The sequence below is a fragment of the Pipistrellus hanaki genome (genome assembly GCF_964339955.1).
Source record: "Pipistrellus hanaki genome assembly, chromosome: 18".
In the NCBI taxonomy this organism is placed as follows: domain Eukaryota; kingdom Metazoa; phylum Chordata; class Mammalia; order Chiroptera; family Vespertilionidae; genus Pipistrellus; species Pipistrellus hanaki.
The window spans coordinates 20,613,302-20,636,392 of NC_140520.1; the positions used below are offsets into that span (position 1 = coordinate 20,613,302).

Genomic DNA, 23,091 nt, shown 5'->3' on the forward strand with positions numbered 1-23,091 from the left:
GTGTTCCTTCTGACATGCCATTTAGACTAAGATGAATTATGATAGAATCTAGTAAATAAGGTATATCTTACAATAGAGCTGAGCCAATAGACAGACTGTATTAGATACCAAAAGTTTATGAAAGAGAATCCTTCAGACCTTGGTAAAACAAAAATATCACAGTTGGCATTACAAATTTAAAAGAGAAAACATCCTGGACAGAATTTTTTCTATTTATCTATGTTGATAAGTATTTGCACACTAAAATCAATAGGAATAAAAATGAACATTTTGCATATTTTATTATTTAAGAATGCACTTTTATTTATACTATTTTATAAGAGTATAAATTTAACATATCACATTCAGAATTCCAAAAAAGATTTAAATCTACCATTAAAAATTTTAAGCACTATAGATACATTCACACTTTTCTAAGCTACCTCTTTTTTTTTTTTTTTTTTGGTGTGTGTGTGTGTGTACATAATTTTTTTTTTTAATTGAATTTATTGGGGTGACATTGGTTAATAAAATTATATAGGGTTCAAATATACAGTTACTATACATCATCTGTATACTGTATTGCATGCTCACCACTCGAAGTCAAGTCTCTTCCATCACCATATATACTCCCTTTATTCTTTCAAATTTCATATAACATAGTTCTATATATGAATTTTTCAATATCTAAACTTCTTACATTTAAGTGTAAATCATTACATTAATAATTCTCTAGTAATAATATAAGGTCTGCCAAGTAGTGGGAATTTAAATATTTTTTAATATATGAATGAATTATACAATTTAAAAGCAAATTATTTTTCCTTTAAAAGAACTATAAAGGGTAGTGTCTCTTCACTCCACACAGAACTTCATAATGCTGCTAAAATAACAGTCTAACCCTAATCTACCCTTCCATGTTTTCCTGAGCAATGAATGATACACATTAAGTTCTTCTCCATTTTCTTTATGTCAAACTCTCTCATATTTCTACTAGAGGCCTGGTGCATGGACTCATGCACCAGTGGGGTCTCTCAGCCTGGCCTGTACCCTCTGGCAATCCAGGACTCCTCGGAGGATGTAGTACTGCATGAAATGGCAGGCGGCCAGGGAGGAACCCGAGCCTGGGACCAGGACTGGGCGCTGCTCCTGCTCATCCTGGCTCCATTGCACCTACTGGGAAGGCTTGGTAGCACTGCTGTGGAGGGAAAGGCTTGAGCTGCCATAGCTGCGCTCACCATTGAGCCCAGTGTCTGGTGCCCATCAGTCAGATGAGTGGTGCTCCCACTATAGAAGCGCACTGACCACCAGAGGGCAGCTCCTGCATTGAGCATCTGCCCCCTGGTGGTCAGTGCACATCATAGTGACCAGTCAAGTGGTCATTTGGTCACTTAGGCTTTTATATATATAGACTAGAGGCCCTGTGCACAAATTCGTGCCCAGGGGATTCTCCCAGCTCTGCCTGCACCCTCTGCAATTTGGGACCCCTGCACCTTTTTCTTATCTAGCTAACCTCTTTACACTTAAAAAAATTAACTGAAATATCACCTACTGTAGGAAATCCTCTTTGAACAAATGTCTTTACAATCAATATTAAATATTTTTATAGTATATCATTCTTTTTTTTTAACAGCTACTTGGAGTGGATGCAATGTAGCTTTCATTCTTATATCTGAATTTTTTCTTCTTGCTCTTGTAATAGCAAAACTTATCCAATTTATATTTTCCCTTCAAGTTTATATTTTGGTTCAATTTCTAGTTGGCTCCCTGCTTTTTTTCAAGCAATAAATTTGGGTTGTGATAATAAGCCTCACTTGTAATCAAGCCTGAAGGTCTCTCTATCTGAATATTTCTGTGATACCTATCAATTAGCATACCAGAGATTGTATTCATTATAGAAAATAACAATAAATGTCATCTGATCATTTGATCTAGTAATATTTTATAGCAAGATGTATTATTCTAGGAATTTAACTATTACAAACTGAGGCATACAGAAATAAATTATGTTGAACAACAAAGAATGACTCAAATATCAAAGCATAGTACACTTAGGGCCTCCCTTGTCCTGTGCCTCAGATATCATAGCATAGTACACATGGAACTCAGCTTCCTTTAAAATAGGAAGGGATGCCATACTCATGAAGCAACTGATTTTTATTTAAGGGCCTCACTTGTTCTGCACCTTTACAGAGGGGTGAGTAGGGGCGGAGGGAATTTGAGGAAACCCAGACAGAATTCTCCTCCTAAAACATTTTGCTAAGTTGGCTACTGGGACCACTGGGCATTTGTCCAATTAAAACCCGGACCCACAGCAATAACAAAGGCACTGGTCTCCTACTGCTAATGCATAAGGATCAAACCCCAGCCCTTAGGAACTCTCCCCCGCAGTCAGGACCAGGCCAGTGGGTAGACCTGGGCTGGTGCTCCTAACTCTGGGGAGAGGGAGACTTCCCATGGCTGCAGGCTAGAGGGGAACAGGTCCATAACGCAGGTTGGTCAGCAGAGTGGCTTCTTCACTTAGGATTGCAGGGCAGCTTGGCCAGCTCTGCCTGGCCTGGTCACCCCATGATCACAGGTCAGCTCGGCCTAGCCTGTTCTGTTCTCCCCATGATCGTGGGTTAGCTCAGCTTGGCCTGTTTGCCCCGTGATCGCGGGCAGCTTGGGCCCGGGCTCTTCATCCTATGATCACAGGGCGGCTTGGCCTGGCCTGCTCGCCCCGTGATCGCGGGCGGCTTGGACTCGGGCTCTTCACCCTGTGATTGCGAGGCAGCTTGGCCTGTTCGCCCTGTGATCATTTGGGGGGGGGGGGGGGGGGGGGGGAGCAGGCTTGAACCCGGGCTTTTCGCCTATAATCGCAGGGCGGCTTGGATCACAGCCTAACTCTGCCTGCCCATGTTCCCAACTCTGTCGGCCTCTTCCGCCTGCATATGCAAATTTAGCCACCATCTTTGCTAGGTTAATTTGCATATCACTCCTGATTGGCTGTGGCCATCCCAAAGGTATGGTCAATTAGCATTTTCCTCTTTTATTAGTGTAGATTCCCTTATACTTCTATCTGCTGCCTCTATACAAAATGCTGTTCCATCCTCTCCTTCCACTAATACGTTTACTCAAACAATAAGACCCACCCTAAAGGTTTCCTTCATGGCTATTAACAAGCAGATAGTGATTCCTGTGATTTCACAGATCTTTGTTCACAATGTTATTACCGTGTTTCCCCGAAAATAAGACATCCTCCGAAAATAAGACCTAGCGCATGGAAAGATAAGACATCCCCTGAAAATAAGACCTAGTGCAACTTTGGGAGAAAAAATTAATATAAGACACTGTCTTATTTTCAGGGAAACAGGATAGTATTCTTCATAATCCACTGAAATAACCAGTTTAAATGGTTTTTTTCTTTCACTAGATGTTGATCTTTCAAGAGAAAGGATTCTTTGTATCCCCAAATCTAACACTAATGTCATGCAAGTTGATTGAAGAAAAACAAGTAAATGAACAAATGAACATATTATTAAATCTTTCTTTGTAACTCAGTAGCTATATCATAGTAGTACAATGCAAGTTACAGGAATTCAATATTTTGCATGCTACCTTAACATCTACTAAATTACAGAATCTCATGATTGGGAAGAACATTTTAAAAAATGAAAAAAACATTAAAAACATTTAAAAAAGGAAATAAATTATTAACATAATGAATAAAAAATAAATAATAAAAGTGAAACAATGATCAATACACAATTTAAACCATGTCTTTCTAGCTAACCATTTTCAAATATTTCAAAGACGAGGCATCATATTTCTTACAGTAAGAAAAATATCAAGTACATCAACCTAATTATCCTAGTGTCCTTTTATCTGAGTGTAGCTTTAATTACTGCCTAATCTGGATGAATACAAACAGTATTTTAAGTATTCAAAATTAAATGTTTTTAAGTTCACAGGCTTTGGTGGTCACTGGCAATCTATCAAAAGATCTGTAAGTGGTTTCACAGTTTGATTATAATGCTCATTGAACAAGAGCCTGACATTTTCCCAACATTTGCAGTTTTCTTGATTTGTTGGAAAAAGAAATTAAGGATGTATTTTTGGGTGTACTTAAATTTTAAATAAAATACTTGTTTTATTATTAAAACAATTATGGGAAATCTTCATTAAGATGTATCTTTATTAGTAGTTTACTTATGCCAAAAATAGATAAAAAAAGCTTAAGATTCCAAAAGCTTAAGAAATTCTTTCTAATGGTCCAGAAAACTTGCTGCTTCTAAGTGATTTATTTTTATTTCCTAGTCGTTATAATCAAATTTTGTAGCTTTTCTATTGAAAAGTGAAACATGAAACACCTACCCAGAGACTATCAGTGACAACTTAGACTGAAAATCAGCAAAACGGAGGTAACAACTCTCAAATATCAAGAAACTTGCCATTCACTTTATTCCAGACCCCATCTAATTACTTATGGTTTTAAGCTATGCATTTATAAGTTGGCTAAAGTAACTGGTAAACACTCCTTTGGGGCATATCATTTGTAATATTGATTTATTGGTTTGCTGCCTCCCAGGATAGGTCTGACCCTGAGTTTATAATTAAGCTGCATAATTTGGAGACAGAATGATGGTTTACTATCTCACTTTATGGAATGGTACGAACATATAAAATGAAATTGTTTGATTAAATGAATTGAGAATGTTGGTTCCACTTATATAGCTTTGAAACATTTTCTGCATCATAATATATGTCCAAAAAGCTCAGTAGCAATAGTTCTACAAATGACCTAGGAAACAGATATTTTACTTCACTGTATATAGATGTATTATTTCTCATTTATTTATTAATTCAACTTACAGTCACTGCCTCCTAACTAGGAGTACAATAGTGACCTAGACAGATATATTTTCTTAAACTTTTAGAGCTTCAAGTTTAGAGGAAGTCAATTATAATGTTAGTAAATACTATTAAAGGAAAAGTATAATCTACATAGATTTTAAAGTTCCCTCCAAATCCCATGGAGTAATATACTCATATTTTGTTTTCATCCTTTATTATGAAGCAACTCTGGCTCAGTTTGCAGTCACAGATTTACCCAGAAGAAAATTCTGAAAACCACATATGGGCACAAACACACCTGATTTGTCTAGTGACCTAATTTGTCAAAATGGGGTCAAACTAAGCATAATGAACTGCACGTTACCTCACATAATATATCATGAATAACTTTCTATATCATTCTTTTATTGCTAGAAAGTATTCTATTACATATCATTATCTAACCATTTCCCTACTGATGACCATTTAGATGGTTTCCAACCTGCAGTGTATGTCTACATACATATATCTTCTAGAACTTCCAAATACTTTTGTGAAATAGAGGCTCAGAAGTGGGATGGTTAGTGGCTTAGCCTATATTCCTTAAAGAAAAAAACCTGAGGTAAAGCTTGCAAGCTCAGGAAATCTTTTTTTTTTTTTTAATAAATCTTTATTGTTCATATTATTACAAATGTTCCTCATTTTTCCCCCCTCCATTGCTCTCCTCCACCAGGGTCTCACCCCACCTTCTGCCCTTTCCCCACCCCCCATTGTCCTCATCCATAGGTGCACAGTTTTTGTTCAGGCTCTTCACGCACCCCCCACTCCCCTTTTCCCCTCTGAGAATCGTCAGTCCACTCCCCTTCCATAACTCTGATTCTATTATATTCACCAGTTAATATTGTTCATCAGGTTTTTTTAATTCCCTTGGTTTTTAGTTTTACTTGTTGATAGTTACGTATTTGTTGATCATAATTTTTATCTATTATATATCTTCTTCCTCTTCCTAAAGAACAAGCTCAGGAAATCTTAGGAGGTGAAATACCAGGATATGAAGAGTGAGAGGTAAAGGAAGGAAAGGAGAAAAAGCAAGTAAAAGACAGTACGGTTACTGAGCTGGCTAGACTGAGCTAGGTCACACAGGATAAAGGAACCACAAGGTCTCAGAATAGGAAGAAAGAAAAAGCTATTTCACTTCCAGTTCCCTCCCATTTCCTGCCTTTCCTTGGTCAAAGTTTGCCCGTCTACCTCCATCCCAACCAGGCTTGTGACCTAAAACCTCCAAGCAACTGCTGGAGATAGAGCTTCTACCACACACAACCCGTCCCATCACCAGCCTGGAAGAGATAGGAATCAAAACTTCCATGACTCTGCTTAGTTCGGAGGCCCTGCTGAAGCTAGTCCTCACAACAAAGGAGGCTAAATGTATAGGTGGCTTCAGAAGGCAAAGAAGCCATCCCCTACATGACTGCTGTCAATTCACACTCCAATGAAAGTACATGCCTGTGATTTCCTCATGCTTTGCCAGCAGCCTATTAAGTCAACCTATCAGCTGAAAAGAAAGTATACACTATTGTATCTTACATTTCTTGATTAGTAGTGAGATTCTGCATCTTTCACTAGTCATTGGATTTGTATTTCTTCTGGGCTTGGCTTATTCATATAAACTTCAGGTGTAATTTCTCACCCTTCCATTAGGAGTTTTAATTAATCAAACTACAAGATTCTGTTACTTTCAGGTCTGCCCTATTTCCTAAAGTTACTTCAAGTTATCTATGAGTCAATATACTTAAACTATTTAATGAGCTTAAATACAGTATCATAAAACCTTCACTGGTTATTCTGCCTGCAGCTATAACAGAAAAGAACAAGGCAAGAACATGACAATTTCCTTATACCTGGTTTCCATCATTATATTTCACACAATTAGGGAAACTTAGGCATATGAGAAAAGTTGGCATTTCCTTCCAGAATACTTCAGTATTGGTCAGAACACTGACCCTTCTCCAAGCCAATCTAGCCTCACTACCAGTACCAGTTTAAATTCTTTTACCATAAGATAACCATCTCCAACCAAAGAGCATACCCGTATTTTCCGGCGTAGAAGACGACCCCCTAATTTTACAGTTAAAACATAGGTTTAGGCCTATATTCGCTGTATAAGACTACCCCCCCACTTCAAAGAAAATACTTACTTTGCCGTCAAGATCTGCAGGTAATTTTTGTGCAATTTTGGTCTTTTGCCCCCAATTTTTGGTTGACTTTTTTTTCATTTCAAAAGTCATCTTATATGCTGGAAAATATGGTATATGTATAACCCATGGACATAGACAATAGTGTGGGGAAGGTATGGGATGGGCCAGGGGCTAGGTGGAGGGGGAAAGGGAATCATCTGTAATACTGTCATAAATCTACACTAATAAAAGAAAAACATACAAATTGACCATCACTCCACTACACCCACCTGCCAAACAGGAGGGACTATGCAAATTAGGACAAAGATGGTGGCCGCCCAGCTGCTCCAGGCACAGAGTGGCCAAGCAGGACAGGAAGCCTGCTATGAAAGGAAGGGCAGGGGGCAAAGGGATCTACAGGAGCGGCACTCTGGCCGCAGTGAAGACAGAGTGCAAACTCCGGAGTCTGCAGCCCAGACAGCAGACTTCCAATAGGAGGGAAGGCCTGGTTCCCAGATGCCAGAGGAAAACCGGTGCTGGAAGCCAAGGGAAGGAAGGCCTATTGTACAAATATCTTCATGCAATGGACCTCTAGTAAATAAATAGCCATCTCCAAAACAAAACCTTTCCATACAAAGACAGGCATCTAGAAGGTCAACTCCAAATTTGTTATAAAAATCTATTTCTTCTTATGCTTCTTTTTCCCTTTCAATTACCCCGAGCATGTATTTTTTAAATTTGGTATTTTAATTGTACCCAATAGTCAACCTACTCTCTTTCACCTCTGCCATACTCTAAATACTGAAAGACCAATAAACATCTAGTAGCTCTAACTATAAAGCTGCAATATTACTAATATTTTTGGTCTCAAATTATAAATTGTGTCAAATAGCTCAGAGTCTTACTTCACATGCATTGTGATGGGAATAACTGCATTGCATCCACAAGAGGATTACTCTATAGACAGAATGAAAACATTGTAGCATTCAGTGTTTCAAACTCAAACCTTTGAAATATATTTCTTTTCAATGAACATATTTATTTTCAACTTGGTTAACAAAATCTAATTCATACAGCCAACAGATTCGATATATATGGACAAAAACTGTATTTTCCAACACTAAATTAAAGGAATACGACTTAAGACTTAACTAAATCAGTTCTTTATGATTCAGGGTTTGCAGCCACACACACACACAAACACAAACACACACACACACACAAAAGGAAATGTATTAACTTTTCCCTCTGAATAATTTTTCTATAATTTCAACCTAGTCATTTATCCAACACCCTCTACCATGTGCCATGTTATCACTCGCTAACTTCCCCAGTTACACTAACATTATATCCCATTTATTTTTGGTAGCATATTAATAAAATTCTTGCCCCTGTAAATATTATAGTTGGTATAATAAAAATAACTTATTGGCATTATACTCTATAGTTTACAAACTCTTTTCTACATATATAATCTCAGTGAATTATAATCTTCCTTAACAACTTTAAAATATGACAATATACTACAAATTTCTAAAAGCAAATTATATCAAATATTGTAAATAAGATTCTAAAAGACCAAAAGAAGTATAAAGAAATTAATCTACCATTGCCTTCTTACCTTACTCCAAAATAACTCACATTTGCACTGTTGGTTCATTTTCCTAATTTAAGCTTTTAGAAAAATACATACTAAATTGCCCTACATTGTATTTCAATCAATTGCCTAAGCTGAGGCTACGATGTCATAAATAAAGTACCCGATCATAAATTTCTCAAAGGACATAAAATCAAAGATACCCAACACCTACAAATTAAATGCAAAAAAACACAAACTGAACAATAAAAAGGAGTTACCTTATGAAATTTAAGTTTATCAGTAAGTTAACCACTCTATTTTTAACAGACAGCCTGTATTCTCTATATTAATATTAAGATTATACAATGTACCAAAATCATCTTGGTTTAGTCTTTTCATTTTATGTTTTCTTATAAATTATGGAGCTATGGGGGGAAAGTCAATCACCTTTCAGATGTTTGACTGCAAAAGCACTATTTAGAATAGCAATGATATGAATTATTTAAATACAGGCCTCTGCATGAAATGAGGGCTATCTATAAAACACACTTATTCGAGGTTATATATTACATTTCAAATACCTAGCAATTCTCAAGCCTCCATGATTCTATATTTACACAGTTGACGAGGAACTCCAATACACAGGAAAAAAAGAAAGTGGCCTAGGAAAGTGAGCAGCATAGCGTTTACTTTTTTCATACAAACAAGTGCTTTATCCAAAGCATCTTATAATATCCAGGCATTAAAAGACCACTCTGCGTGTGCTTACTATAAAAAAATTTTTAAAGGTCTATGTAAAGTTATGGTGATTAGATTTTTAAGGTATGTGATTGAAATGGCCTTTAAACCAAATGTCATTGTGTGGAGGTGGGTTAAAATACTTAACCATTTTTTTGGTTAAAATAAACCCATTTCTTAAAAATGTGTTATTTGAATAGAAGTATATTCTAAGTTTTCCAAAATTTTAGAGCATTTTGCATTAATCCGTGAAAATAACTTAATAGAAATTTGCAACTGTATATTTTCTTGAGCCTAAATTATTTAAATAATCTAAAATTAATCTTGGGAAAAAGGAGATAAGTGACTTCACTCTTTTCCAACAAGCATAAAGTAGTAAAAAAGACTACAGCACAAAAATGAAAACAAATTATTAAAAATACATGGTTTTTAGCCTTAGTAGAGGTTAATACAAATGTATTTCCTTAAAAACCTCTTAAAGATGCACACATACAGAGACACATACCCACTCTCAAACACAGAAACCTATTTACATTTCTAATTCTAAAGTTATGCTTTTCATGATATTATTTCTGATGTGCTGAAACTTAAGGAACTCACACATACACATACCAAGACCTGACCTGAGGAGGTTCCAAGGACAGTGTCAAACAGTTCTTTAAGTTAACATATCCTATAACATAACATGTTTACATTCCAAATGTGTTAATTCTTCCATTACTTCATTACTCAGAGTTGACTTACATTCCTAGATGACACTTGGCAAAAAGCTAGACTGTGGAAAAAATGCTGCTTTACACCTTAATGATAGACATGAATGACTCAGAGTAGCTGAAAATGACAAAACAGCATCATGACTTAGGGAAGTCAGCTGAAGCACCCCATCAGCCATCCCTGGAAACTCCAGATAAAGCCTAAGGAGGTTAGTTGTTGGTAAAGGAAAACAATCCCAATTTAAAAATTTTTTGAAGATATCACAAACACAAAGGTATAGGTGTGTGTGTGTGTGTGTGTGTGTGTGTGTGTGTGTTTTCATCAATAATAATTTTGAAAATCATAAAATCTTCTAATTCACTATTTTTTTTCTAAATCACAGGAAAAAAAGAAAGTGGCCTAGGAAAGTGAGCAGCATAGCGTTTACTACTTTCATACAAACAAATGCTTTATAACAATAATGATACTGCATGATTTCATTATTTTGGATTAATCAGCAGAAATGCTAGAGAAAAGAAGTAAAACTAAGTGATTTGGAATCTTGAATTTACTGGGGAAATCACAAAGTGCATAAATTCTTTAAAAATTTCAGATGACATATAATTAATCATTATTATTATAAGATTTCGGCAGGATTACAGCATTACTTTATGCTAAGTAATGCAACCTGAAAGGCTCAATAAATCTAAGCTCAAGTGAATCTCAAAGGACAAATTAACATAGTCACCTCTAGTTTTACAACACAAATAGATCTAAAAAGAAAACAAAGACTATAGCACTTAGAAATCTAGAAATCTAGTGCAGTACTGATTAAAGAACAAAAATATAGAATAATCCCACAGAATAAAACATAAGAGAAATGCTTCATGGACTATAAAAACCAACATGTAGAAAGGACACAGGATTAAAATAGTAATAAAAACTATTTAGTCAACTATTGTACAAAATAACTAGACATTTAAAAATTCAGTCTCTCAATATATAAAAGTTTTGTACATGATACAAATTTGGAGGATACAAAGGGAGATCAAATTTAGAACTTATCTAGGTTTATAATATAAAACTGTAATATCCAAAATGTTAAGAATTTTAAAAACTTTAAAATGGTGATATACTAAATTGTCCAAACATTTTTTTGGTAAAGTACACAATAGAGAGGATTGAGATGCAATGTTAATACCAAATGCAGGCACAACTTTGCTATTTTTTAGTTTTTAAATGTTATTTAATTTCTTAATAACACCATCATACTATTGATGTTAGATGCTAAATAATAGTAGGTAGTATGAAGGACATTTAAAAACACACACACACAACATGTACACATGCACATGACAAATTAATACACTATCACCACAACAGAAGCTTTGGATTTACATGATTAAAATATTTCTCTTAACCTTATACTTGCATTAAAAGGTTAATTAATGTCTATATTGATACCTGTTTATATGTACATATACAGTTATACATAATAAAATTAAAATTCTGAAATTATATTACTCCATGTTGAGATTTCTCACTGTAAATCTCCACATAAATGTAGTATTTCCAAATACTTCCAAACTCTGCAAATTCTCACAAAAATATTATGGAGACTTTTGTTTCAGAATAAAGAAAAAGACAGCCGAAACCGGTTTGGCTCAATGGATAGAGCGTCGGCTTGGGGACTGAAGGGACCCGGGTTCGATTCCAGTCAAGGGCATGTACCTTGGTTGCAGGCATACCCCCAGGAAGGGGCGTGCAAGAGGCAGCTGATCGATGACTCTCTGTCATGGATGTTTCTAGCTCTCTATCTCTCTCCCTTCCTCTCTGTACAAAATCAATAAAATAAATTTTTTAAAAAAGAAAAAGACAACTTTGCTATTATTTTACAATTTCTAATTCTATATAATAAAGCGGTAATATGCAAATTGACCCTCACGCCCTCAAAAAGATGGCTGCCTATGACCAGGGGGGGTTAGTGAGGGACAACCAAACTGAATAGCAGGCTGCATGGGGCAACCAGGCTGTCTGGGGGGGGGGGGGGGGGGGGGGGCCGTTAGGTGTGACCAGCTGCAGAGGTCGGCAGCTGGGGGCAACCAGTCGGGGGGGGGGGGGGGTGGGGGAGGGGAGGAGTAAGGTATGACCAGGCCATTGGGGAGGGCGGCAGTTAGGGGTGACCAGGCCGGCGGGGGGTGGGGGGGGGGCAGTTAGGGGCAACCAGGCAGGCAGGCAGGTGAGGGATTAGGAGCCAGCGGTCCAGGACTGTGAGAAGAATGTCTACCTGCCAGTTTAGGCCCAATTCCCAGACATCCCCCAAGGGGACCTGGATTGGAGAGGGTATAGGCTGGGCTGAGGGGACCCCGCCCCCCATGCACGAATTTTGTGCATTGGGCCTCTAGTTTATTAATAACTCCATTAATACAAACTTATATTCAGTGAGAAATACAAGAATACTACCGGTATGTTGTGAAGGAAAAATACAAAGCTGCAAAGCCAACTTGAAACAAATCTGATGCATATTTCTCTTTAAAAAGTTATAAAATGGGAAGTATATTAAGATTTCTTTTGTAGCCGAAACCGGTTTGGCTCAGTGGATAGAGCGTCGGCCTGCGGATTGAAAGGTCCCAGGTTCGATTCCGGCTAAGGGCATGTACCTGAGTTGCGGGCACATCCCCATTAGGGGGTGTGCAAGAGGCAGCTGATCGATGATTCTCTCTCATCGATGTTTCTAACTCTCTGTTCCTCTCTCTTCCTCTCTGTGAAAAATCAATAAAATATATTAAAAAAAAAAAAAAAGAGATTTCTTTTGTAAAAGAAAATTTCAGTTATACAAGATACCAATTTTCTTTAAAATTTCTAATAAACTTGAATTACCAAATGAAATTTATGTATCTTATTTTTCTTTTATGACTTGAATAAAACAAAATATTTTCTCAATTTTGGTTCTCATCTATAATTCTAAGACCAGATATTTTTGGATAGGAAAAATAATGTTCTTTATATTGAGACTATATAGTTATCTTTCATTAAAACATTATATTTTATTACTTATAGCTAAGAATTTTAATTTCTAACCTTACTATAATGTGTATCTATAAAGGAAACAAAAACACAAAATAAACACAATATAAGTGCATTTTATCTTCATAGGAAGTTATAGTAACTTTAAACTGAGAAACACTGCCCTCTATAGACAATTCAATTTACCTAAATCTCAACAATATTAATCCAGACTAGGAATTCTGGATTTTCCTGCCTTGTTTTTTATTGAAAATCCTTCTACTCCATAAAGATCTTTTTCAAAAACAGATTTATTCTGAAGAATTGTCTATTGCAAATATTCTTCAACCTCTTTTAAAGTATCTCCTTCCCTCTGGCTCACCCAAGATTCCATGTGTATTTAAAATAAGCCACGTATAAGCAATGTTGAAGACAGGAATGAATGGAACCAATACAAAATAGGGATAACATGTAGGAGGTATTGCAACACCTAGCTAAGAGATGATGACATATGAAGATTAAAGTAATAGGGAGGGAAAGAAACTGGTAGATGTAAACTATAAGGTAAAACTAGTGAAACTTGGTAACTAGGCCACTAAGAAGTGATAAGGAAAGTTCAGGGATTACGCCTAGGTTTCTCACTTGAACTAAATAGGTATATGGCAGTACCATTAAATAAGATAGGGAATAAAAGATATGGCTCACATTTAAGAACCAAGAGGTTTCACATAAAAACTATATTTCATATCCGATCTGGCCCTACTGGGCACTCACAGTAATAAGGGGCTGGAGCTAAAGTTGAATTCCCCTGTTTAAATAGTGCAGGGCACGCACTCTGCTATAAGCCACAACTGCTATGACTGTATACAAACTCCAGCCAACTTTACTCATTTATCTTAATGGCTTGGTCCCTGAGGCATTTTACTTTTTAAAATACATTTTTTTGTGACCCTGGTCTAAAAACTGAGCCCTGATCACACAGAAAAAGGTCAGGGCTAAAAAGGAATTTTAGAATCAACATAGGCTGTAGTTAAAACCGTTAAGATGGTAGGGAGAAACATCAATACAGGCTAAATCTTTGGGAAAAACAATATTTAATCATGCAGGTATCTGCTTCAAAATATTCATATCACCTTAAAAGTGGCGAACATTTAAATCTTAATTCAAAATTCATTTTCTCTATGTGGGTATATTTTAATCTCTTTTAACCATAAATGCTGAATTTTCTATTTACTTCCAGGCAGGTCTTTTTTAGAAATTAAAAGCATCTCGCATGTGCTCTATAAATGGTAGCTGAATTAAACAAAGCAATCCCCCAAATACTGAGCATAAGTTATGCCCTGGATCTTGAAGAAACAAGAAAGGAGCCAGGAGATGTTTAGAAATAGGTGATAAGAGAAAAATGTAAAGAACATTAGAATAATCTAAGAATTATTTAGTAGGCACCTGGGTCCTGTGCTACATCTTGTAGGCAGTACGGCCAGGACACAAAAGATGAATCCAACATGGTCTTAGGCTTTGAGAAGCCTATAGGCTACATGTAGTACTAGCAAGTGTAAAGGTTACGGGTTACATGAGGTTCTTTCTGAGATGAGAGCAATACATGAAAAAAAAAAATGTACCTTAAAGAATAAATCTCTAGCATAAGGCATTTAGTGAAAAGAAACCCAATTCAATACTAATACCTGATAGGTGACAAAAATTAAATCTGAATGATGAGAACAAAATCAAGGATCATTTTCTGGGCAAAAAAAACCTATCTAACTATTTTTAAAATAGAAATTTCAAAAGCTATGACTAGCTTTATAGGTAAATACACTACATGTATGAATTTATCTACTCTGATATTCAATGACTTTTTATAGGTAAAAGATAACCTGACAATGATGAATAGCTCAGGTTTTACAAAAAGGCCAGATGGCTACTGGATAGCTAATAACCACTTATATGGCTATCAGAACAAAAGTGTGAGTTCTCCCATTTATACTATTTACCTTCACTAACAATACACAAATATAATACAATGATGCTGGTCTAAGAGTTATCAGAGCAGTAAAGTGAAGAGAAATAAAGTTACTAATAAGATCCCATGTAAATATATAAATTTTAAAGATCTAAGGGATTAAGAAAAGGGGGGAGTAAGACACTCGTTAGTGAGAACCAAGGTATTAACAATACTATTGAAACACACAGAAAGCCCTAGAATTCCTAAGAATGAAATCCTTTTTTATAATGAACTTTGCTCCCTCCAGTGGTCATAAGAGGTTTTACAGATGTGAGTAGAAATGGAGGTAGAGCAGCGATTTTCAACCTTTTTCATCTCATGGCATACATAAACAAATTACTCAAATTCTGTGGCACACCAAAAAATATATCATACTTTTTTGCTAATCTGACACAAAATAATAGGTATAATTTTGATTCATTTACCAAAAAAAGATAATAGCAATCAACCACTCTTTTGGCTCCAAAGTGACTTGTTAAAAAAAAAAAAGCAGGTGCCTATACTTATACATAAGATTTTCTGATACCCAGAATTAACCAACCATATGCAAACTTATACAACATAACCAAGATGCAATTCTATTATATAGGCCCAGTGCACGAATTCTTGCACCAGTGGGGTCCCTCGGCCTGGCCTGCGGGATCAAGTTGAAACCAGATTTCTGACATCCCTGAGGGTTCTCGGATTGTGAGAAAGCACAGGCCAGGCTGCGAGATGCCACTGGTGCATGATTGGGGCCAGGGAGGAACTGCAGGAGGGCTCCAGGGCGTGTCCAGCCCATCTCACTTAGTCCCATTCAGCAGGACCCCAGCAGCAAATTAACTACCAGTTGGAGCATCTGCCCCCTGGTGGTCAATGCATGTCATAGCAAGCAGTTGAGCGGCCTTAGTATATCATTAGCAAATTATACTTTGATTGGTTGAACGGACAACTGGACACTTAGCATATTAGGCTTTTATTATATAGGGTTTAAGATAGGGCATTCATACCAGACGGCTATTGTTATGTTGGCTGTTAGCATTTTTAATTTCACAATAAAAGGAAAAAGAAGTCAAAGTGGCTCTGAGTAGTCAGGTATCGCATGTTTTAAAAATTCTTGGGGGACACCAGTTGAAATTGTTGAGGAAGAGGATAAACAGAAATGAAACTGTAGGAACTACCCAAATTAACCCTCATTTATATGTCAGACAAATGTTCAATTTATAAAAAGCATTTCTTTAAAAGGAAGAGTTTAGTGTTACAAATGTAGCAATTCAGAATTACAGAAACAGTCACAAGTGGAGAGTAGTTCTAAAAATAGTATATAATAATATGGGGCAAGAAACTTTACAAAGTTTCATTTTATATTCTTTCATTCTGTTGGAATTATTTCCATATGCCTATATTACTTTCATTAAAATATTTACTGGACGACGTAGAATACTGTTATCTTTTATAACTTAAAAATCAGAGTGTTTCCCTTGTCATTGGGAGTAAAAGCCATAATCCTTATAATAGGCTATTCCATGTGCTCCATCCTACCTCGTTTCCTATTTCTCTGCCCCACTGCCACATCACCATATACCATTCAGTCCACCTTGCAGTTTCCAGAGCATACAAGGCATGAGCCTGCTTGAGTGACATGCACTGGCTGTTTTTTCTATATGCAATGCCCTTCCCCAGATAACTGTATGATTCACTCTTTCACTATCTCAAATGCATGCTCAATGGCACCTTTTCAATGAGCCTTCTTTGACCATCTGATTTAGAACCCCACATCTTGTACATCCTAACCTTCTCTTTTGCTTTATTTCCATAGCACTAATCACCTTCTAATACATTATAACACCTATTACTTATTTAATTACTCATGCCTGCCAGACTACAAGCTCCTTAATAGGGAAGGTTCTCTTTTGTTCACTGCTGTATCCCTAGCTCTTAAGAGATATAAATTGTACATGCAAGTGTACAATTAATGAATAGAATGAATGAGTAAATAAGATCAATAATACCTTAAATGACCAAAAAAAGGGACAAAGGCCTCATTTTATATTTGGTTCAATATGAAACACTGTTATCGCAATAAAGCTGAAGAAGAAAAAGTTAATATGTGGTCTAAGGGGAAGGGGGCTATGTCTACATGAGAGAAAGGAGAGGGAGATTAAATACACACACACAGGGAAGAAGGCCATGTGAAGACAGTGACAGAGATTGGAGTTACACTGCCACAAGCTAAGGAATACCTGAGTCACCAGAAGCTGGTCAAGGCAAGGAAGGACTCTTCCCTAGAACCCTCAAAGAAAGCCTGGCTCTGCCAGACCTTGATTTCAGACCTCTACCTCCAGAACTGTGAGAGAGTAAATTTCTGTTGTTTTAAACTACAAAGTACAAGTTTGTAATTCTTTCCTATGGCAACTGTAGGAAACTAATACATCTTGAAACATCTTGTGCCAGAAAGAAAATGCCCAAAGAATGATGGGGATATATCAAAAGGACACAGGAGCCATTGTGAAGGGGTTCCTAGAGGCCAAATAAATAATGGTGGTAATAAATAATAACCCACTGAATAAAATAAAAATCCATGAATACACACTGATATAAATACTACATGAGTGTTGGGAGAGGCAATAAACCATGGACCATAAGTGTCCTTATGCACTCTTGTTTAATATGCCAGGCTCTAACCACTCTTCACCTGGGCCATTTCTCAGGATTGTGTGCAGTGAGCCACCTTCAGGGAAGAGGTAATGTCTTCCCAACCTCTGCCAGAGAACAGGCTTGCTTCCACCTGCTATAAAAGTGGTGAATTCTCAAAGCTCAGTGCTCCTTCCCTAGAGCACAACCCACTGCATATGCAGGAATCTATCTAGGCCCACCTGCGTCATCCTGGGGGAATTGGGGGACTTGAGAAACCAATGCAAACCAAATGAAGCTCATGCAATTTGCCATGCCATGAATAATAAAGTCCTTTGGCTCAGACCCAAGAGTGTTGTACCTCTGCCATCATCTAAGAAACAGTAACAGGCTAACTTATTAGCTTGCAAGTAGGGTACAATCCTAAACCTTTCACAGTTCTTGACAATGAATAAATAAATAAATGGGGGAGCAGGGAAAGCCCATCCTTATAGTGGGTGGCAAATAACAAATGTAGAATAAATGATGGAGTTAGAACATCATTAATGGATATTAAAACTAGTGGGTGAACCCCAGCTGGTTTGGCTCAGTGGATAGAGCACTGGCTTGCAGACTAAAGGGTCAAAATGAAGGGTTCAATTTCAGTCAAGGGCACATGCCCGGATTGCAGGCTTGATCCCCAATAGGGGGCATGCAGAAGACAGCCAATCAATGATTCTCTCTCATCATTGATGTTTCTCTCTCTCCCTTCCTCTCTGAAATTAAATATATATAAATCGAAAACCTAGCAGGTGAAATCTGATTAGGAAAAGGATACTTACATAGTAGTCTCAAAGTTATCTCACCACAAATTACTTACTAATTACAAAGGAAAAATAGGGACTTTACATTAGAGAAATCTGGTAGATACCACCTTAGGCAAGTGGTCAAAGTTAACATAATCAACACTGGGACAAAGAGACATCATGTTTCTCTTGGTATAATGTACTGAGAGGGACACATTTTGTGGTATCCCCCCTAAAAATATATTATCTGAATCTAATTATGAAGAAACATCAGACAAACCCAAAATAAGAGACATTCTACAAAATGACTGATCTATATTCTTTAAAAAGATCACAATCAAGAAAGAAAAAGAAAAGTTGAGAAATTGCTCTAGATTAAAGGAAATTAAAGAGACAGGACCACTGGAAGATATGCATGATCCTGGATTGCATAATGAATCACAATTTTAAAAAATAATTACAAAGAACATCTTTAGTTAGATGATAAATTTGAATATGAACTATCAGTTTGCCAATAATACCTAATCAATGTTAACATCCCTGACTTTGAGAAAGAACTGTTGTACACTGATTTGAGAAGGTAAAACTTTAAGAATGTACTTAAGCATAAGTTTAAACACTTATTTGAGAGAAAGATATGATTTTATAATCACTAAGTCTTACCTGAGTATTCCAACCTGGATCTAATTTTTTAACTGCTGCAATATACTCCTGCATGGCTTGACTCGGGCTGGCATCACCAAGTGCTTTCCACGCTTCCCTAGAATATCCCAAAGGACCCATCATTAAGTACGTAAGTAGCACAAATAGCATGTTTCTCTTTATTAAATGGCATACGCATTTTACAGGTCTGGGGATACAGACATAATAGCCATAGATGAGCCTCTCTTTTTATATTTACCTTAGTCTACACAGATCTTCTCACCACACCTAAGACCTTTTACACATTTTTTTCTAATCACCTTCTCCCATCAAATCTTAGTAGTCCAGATATATTGCTTATCTGTTGAATTTTGTAAGACCACAAACCATTGTAATATCTAAGATTTTATAACTTCCCAAAACAAACTTTCACACCCCTGTTGAAAATGTTTGGTCAGTATATAGGTCATTTTATAACTTAACTGTGCTAACAGCATTTCGGTAACATGGAAACTAATCATCACACAAAACAACATTCCTTGGAAAAATGCCTCAAACCTCTTATTTAAGATATAAAAAGTAAATCTCCCCCTTTTGCTATTATCTAATCTGCTAGTCATGGATCCTGAGGCCTCTGCAGAAACTTCAAAAGTGAGGGCTGGTGAGGACAGAGTTAAGAATACACAAATGGGTAAGAAGGTAGGGACTTCCTAAGTATAAATACCAAGAGTAATATTTAAGCCTAGAGTGATATTTTAGTTTTTTTTTTCCTGCAAGCTGCCAAAACAGGCTCCTTCTTGGTTTTTCCTTGCCGATTTTACTTCCACCAGGAAGTAAACCTATTGATCCACTGTGAGCCAGAACCCACACATTTTCTAAACACTTTCCTGCTCCTCCGATGAATATAATACCTTTCTGAGATTTCTAAATTTATTTTCACTGAATCTCTTGAGTGTTCCTTGTATACATCCTAACACTTTACCCATAAATACACCAGCATATATCAAACAGGAAATTTAACATCAATGCAATAAAATTTCTGATTTGCCAATAACTTCCTTCATAGCTTTCTTCTCCTAGACTAGGAGTCAATCAAGATTCATACACAGCATTGAGTTTCATGTATCTTTAGCATTTCTGTCTTCTTTTTTTTTTTTTTTTTTTTTTTAATATATTTTATTGATTTTGTACAGAGAGGAAGGGAGAGAGACAGAGAGTTAGAAACATCGATGAGAGAGAGTCATCGATCAGCTGCCTCTTGCACACCCCCTACTGGGGATATGCCCGCAACCAAGGTACATGCCCTTGACCGGATTCGAACCCGGGACCCTTCAGTCCCCAAGCCGACGCTCTATCCATTAAGCCACACCGGTCTCGGCAGCATTTCTGTCTTCTATGACATTGATATTTTTAAGACTCCAAATGTGCTATTTTATAAAATATCCCTCCATTTGGACTTATCTGATTGCTCCCTCACCAAAGAGTGTTCATGGCAAAAGCAATTAATCATTATTAGAATAAGGTTAAATATTTTGTCAAGAGCAATACATGGGTGACATGTCCTTTACAATGCACTCCGTCAGAGGGCACAATATCAGATTGTCCCATCATCGGTGATAAGACTGAGGACTTAGTAAAGGCAGTTATCTCCTATTTTCTTCTTTATAATTAATAAATAAATTGTGGGTAAGTATAAATAAAAATTGCTCCCCAATAGTTTTTCATCTCCTGGTTTTAGCATCCAATTTAGATTCTTGCCTGAATTATATCAGAGTGGTTATAAAATGTAAACTTTGGCCGAGACCGGTTTGGCGCAGTGGATAGAGCGTCAGTCTGTGGACTGAAAGGTCCCAGGTTCAATTCCGGTCAAGGGCATGTACCTTGGTTGCGGGCACATCCCCAGTAGGGGGAGTGCAAGAGGCAGCTAATCGATGAGTCTCTCTCATTGATATTTCTAACTCTCTATCTCTCTCTCTTCCTCTCTGTAAAAAATCAATAAAATATATTTTTTTAAATGTAAACTTTGTAAAATTATTTTAAAAAGTTAAAACAGAAAAATAATGAAGTTATAAATTGTCAAAACATCTTTAAAAAGCACACCTCATAATAAAAGTTATGTCAGGTATTCTCTACAACAGTAATAAAGCGCAGTCGGAGAACTACTCGTTATCACCAGCAAAAAAACCTTGGGCCGGAATGAAAATCAAAGCGCCGTGTACTTCACTGAGATATCCTACACACACAAACAGGTCAGCGGAACCAAGCAGTGTGCTTGATGCCGTAACGTAACGGATTTACATTTGGCTTCAAGCTCAGCCTCTCTGGCTGGGTAACAGACAGTTCAGACAGGCAACCTGTCCAGGAGACCACATTTTGAGCAGCACTGCTCTAGAAAGTAAAATTACAATTCTTGTTTAACACTTCTCTCTACAACCGTGTTTCTTTTTTTAAAAACCCTACCCTCTGTACATTTAATTCCAGGGTTAATGCTTCCAAGTTCTTCCTGCTACAACTAAGGTTCCCTATTGTGTGCAATTCCTCTTTTTTCATTTAGAAAAGGTAAGAGGAAATAAGGCCTCAAATGCTAAGAGGTTGGAACTTCAAAATTACAAGCAAAAAAACTGGGAGGGTATAATCCTCTTACATATTCAGTAAAGGAGTGAACTAAGTAAGCATCAGATTTTTTCCCCTTTTTTCCCCAAAAGATTATGGTGAGCACTTCCTTCCTGTGTCGGGTGGGGCCAGGAACAGAAGAGCACTAGAGATGAGATAAAACAGGATGGGGAGAAGAGTACGGACTGGGGATTCACCTGCTCTTCTCAGAGGAAGAAGTGGGGCCTGTATGAAGGAAAGAGAAATCTCCAGCAGGAGCTCACATGGTCACTAAGAAGCTGTTCTTACGTAAGGAATGTATTTCTGTTGTGAACTACTTACATACCAACATCATGGCATAAGATCCTTTAGGAGACTTAGCTAAAATCGGATTCTTTTAATCTCTCTCTCTCAACTGCCTGCCCTTAGCAGTCTACAGCAGGGAGATTAATATAGAAATAATTCTTTAATCTGCTCATCCATTTCAAATTCCTAAACACCTAAACCATTTCCAACAACCCCAATAAAGTCCAATAATTTCTTACCATTTTTGCTTTCCTTCAAAATCAAAGAAACCTGGTTTCGGAGTATTGCATTTTCCAACTTTGGCCTAAATGAAGACGGAGGAAATCAAGAACTTATTTTTCAAAGAAATGCCAGAGAAACTTTTTTTATTTTCAAAGTTATTATGTGTATTTAGTCACTACTGGTTAGAAAATATGTGCATCTATATAGGACAGTGGTCAGCAAACTCATTAGTTAACAGAGCCAAATATCAACAGTACGATTGAAATTTCTTTTGAGAGCCAAATTTTTAAACTTAATTAAACTTCTAATGCCACTTCTTCAAAATAGACTCGCCCAGGCCGTGGCATTTTGTGGGAGAGCCACACTCAAGGGCCAAAGAGCCACATGTGGCTCGCGAGCAGCAGTTTGCTGACCACAGATTTAGGGTAACAAAATATAACATTTTTGCAAAAGCAAACAAAAACAAACTCTAAATATAGGCTGGCTTTGCTTACTGCATGAAATAATTTATCTAATACTATAATATACTTTAAAATATGGGTGAAAGCCCTAGCTGGTTGGTACAGTGGATAGAGCATCAGCCTGAGGACAAAAGGGTCTCGGGTTCAATTCTGACCAAGGGCACATGCCCAGGTTGCAGGCTCAATCTCCAATAGGGGGCATGCAGAGGCAGCCAATCAATGATTCTCTCTCTCTCCCTTCCTCTCTGAAATCAATAAAAATATATGTTAAGCCAAAACAGGTTTGGCTCAGTGGATAGAGCGTCAGCCTGTGGACTGAAAGGTCCCCGGTTCGATTCCGGTCAAGGGCGTGTACCTTGGCTGCAGGCACATCTCCAGTAGGGGGTGTGCAAGAGGCAGCTGATCGATGTTTCTCACTCTCTATCCCTCTCTCTTCCTCTCTGTAAAAAATCAATAAAAAATATATTTAAAAATATATATATGT

At 37.0% G+C, this 23,091-nt stretch overlaps 1 protein-coding gene across 7 annotated transcripts in view; it reads right to left on the bottom strand.

Moving 5' to 3' along the window:
- Nucleotides 1-23,091, bottom strand: part of ACBD6 (acyl-CoA binding domain containing 6) — a 127,850-nt gene that overhangs the window by 99,087 nt on the left and 5,672 nt on the right. For all 7 annotated transcript variants that reach the window (XM_084865706.1, XM_084865703.1, XM_084865704.1 and 4 more), the window contains exons 2-3: nt 22,164-22,228; nt 19,048-19,144 (exon numbers count right to left, since the gene is read on the bottom strand). In XM_084865706.1, the coding sequence (XP_084721832.1) occupies nt 19,048-19,144; nt 22,164-22,228 (162 nt within the window). The remainder of the gene's footprint in view (nt 1-19,047; nt 19,145-22,163; nt 22,229-23,091) is intronic.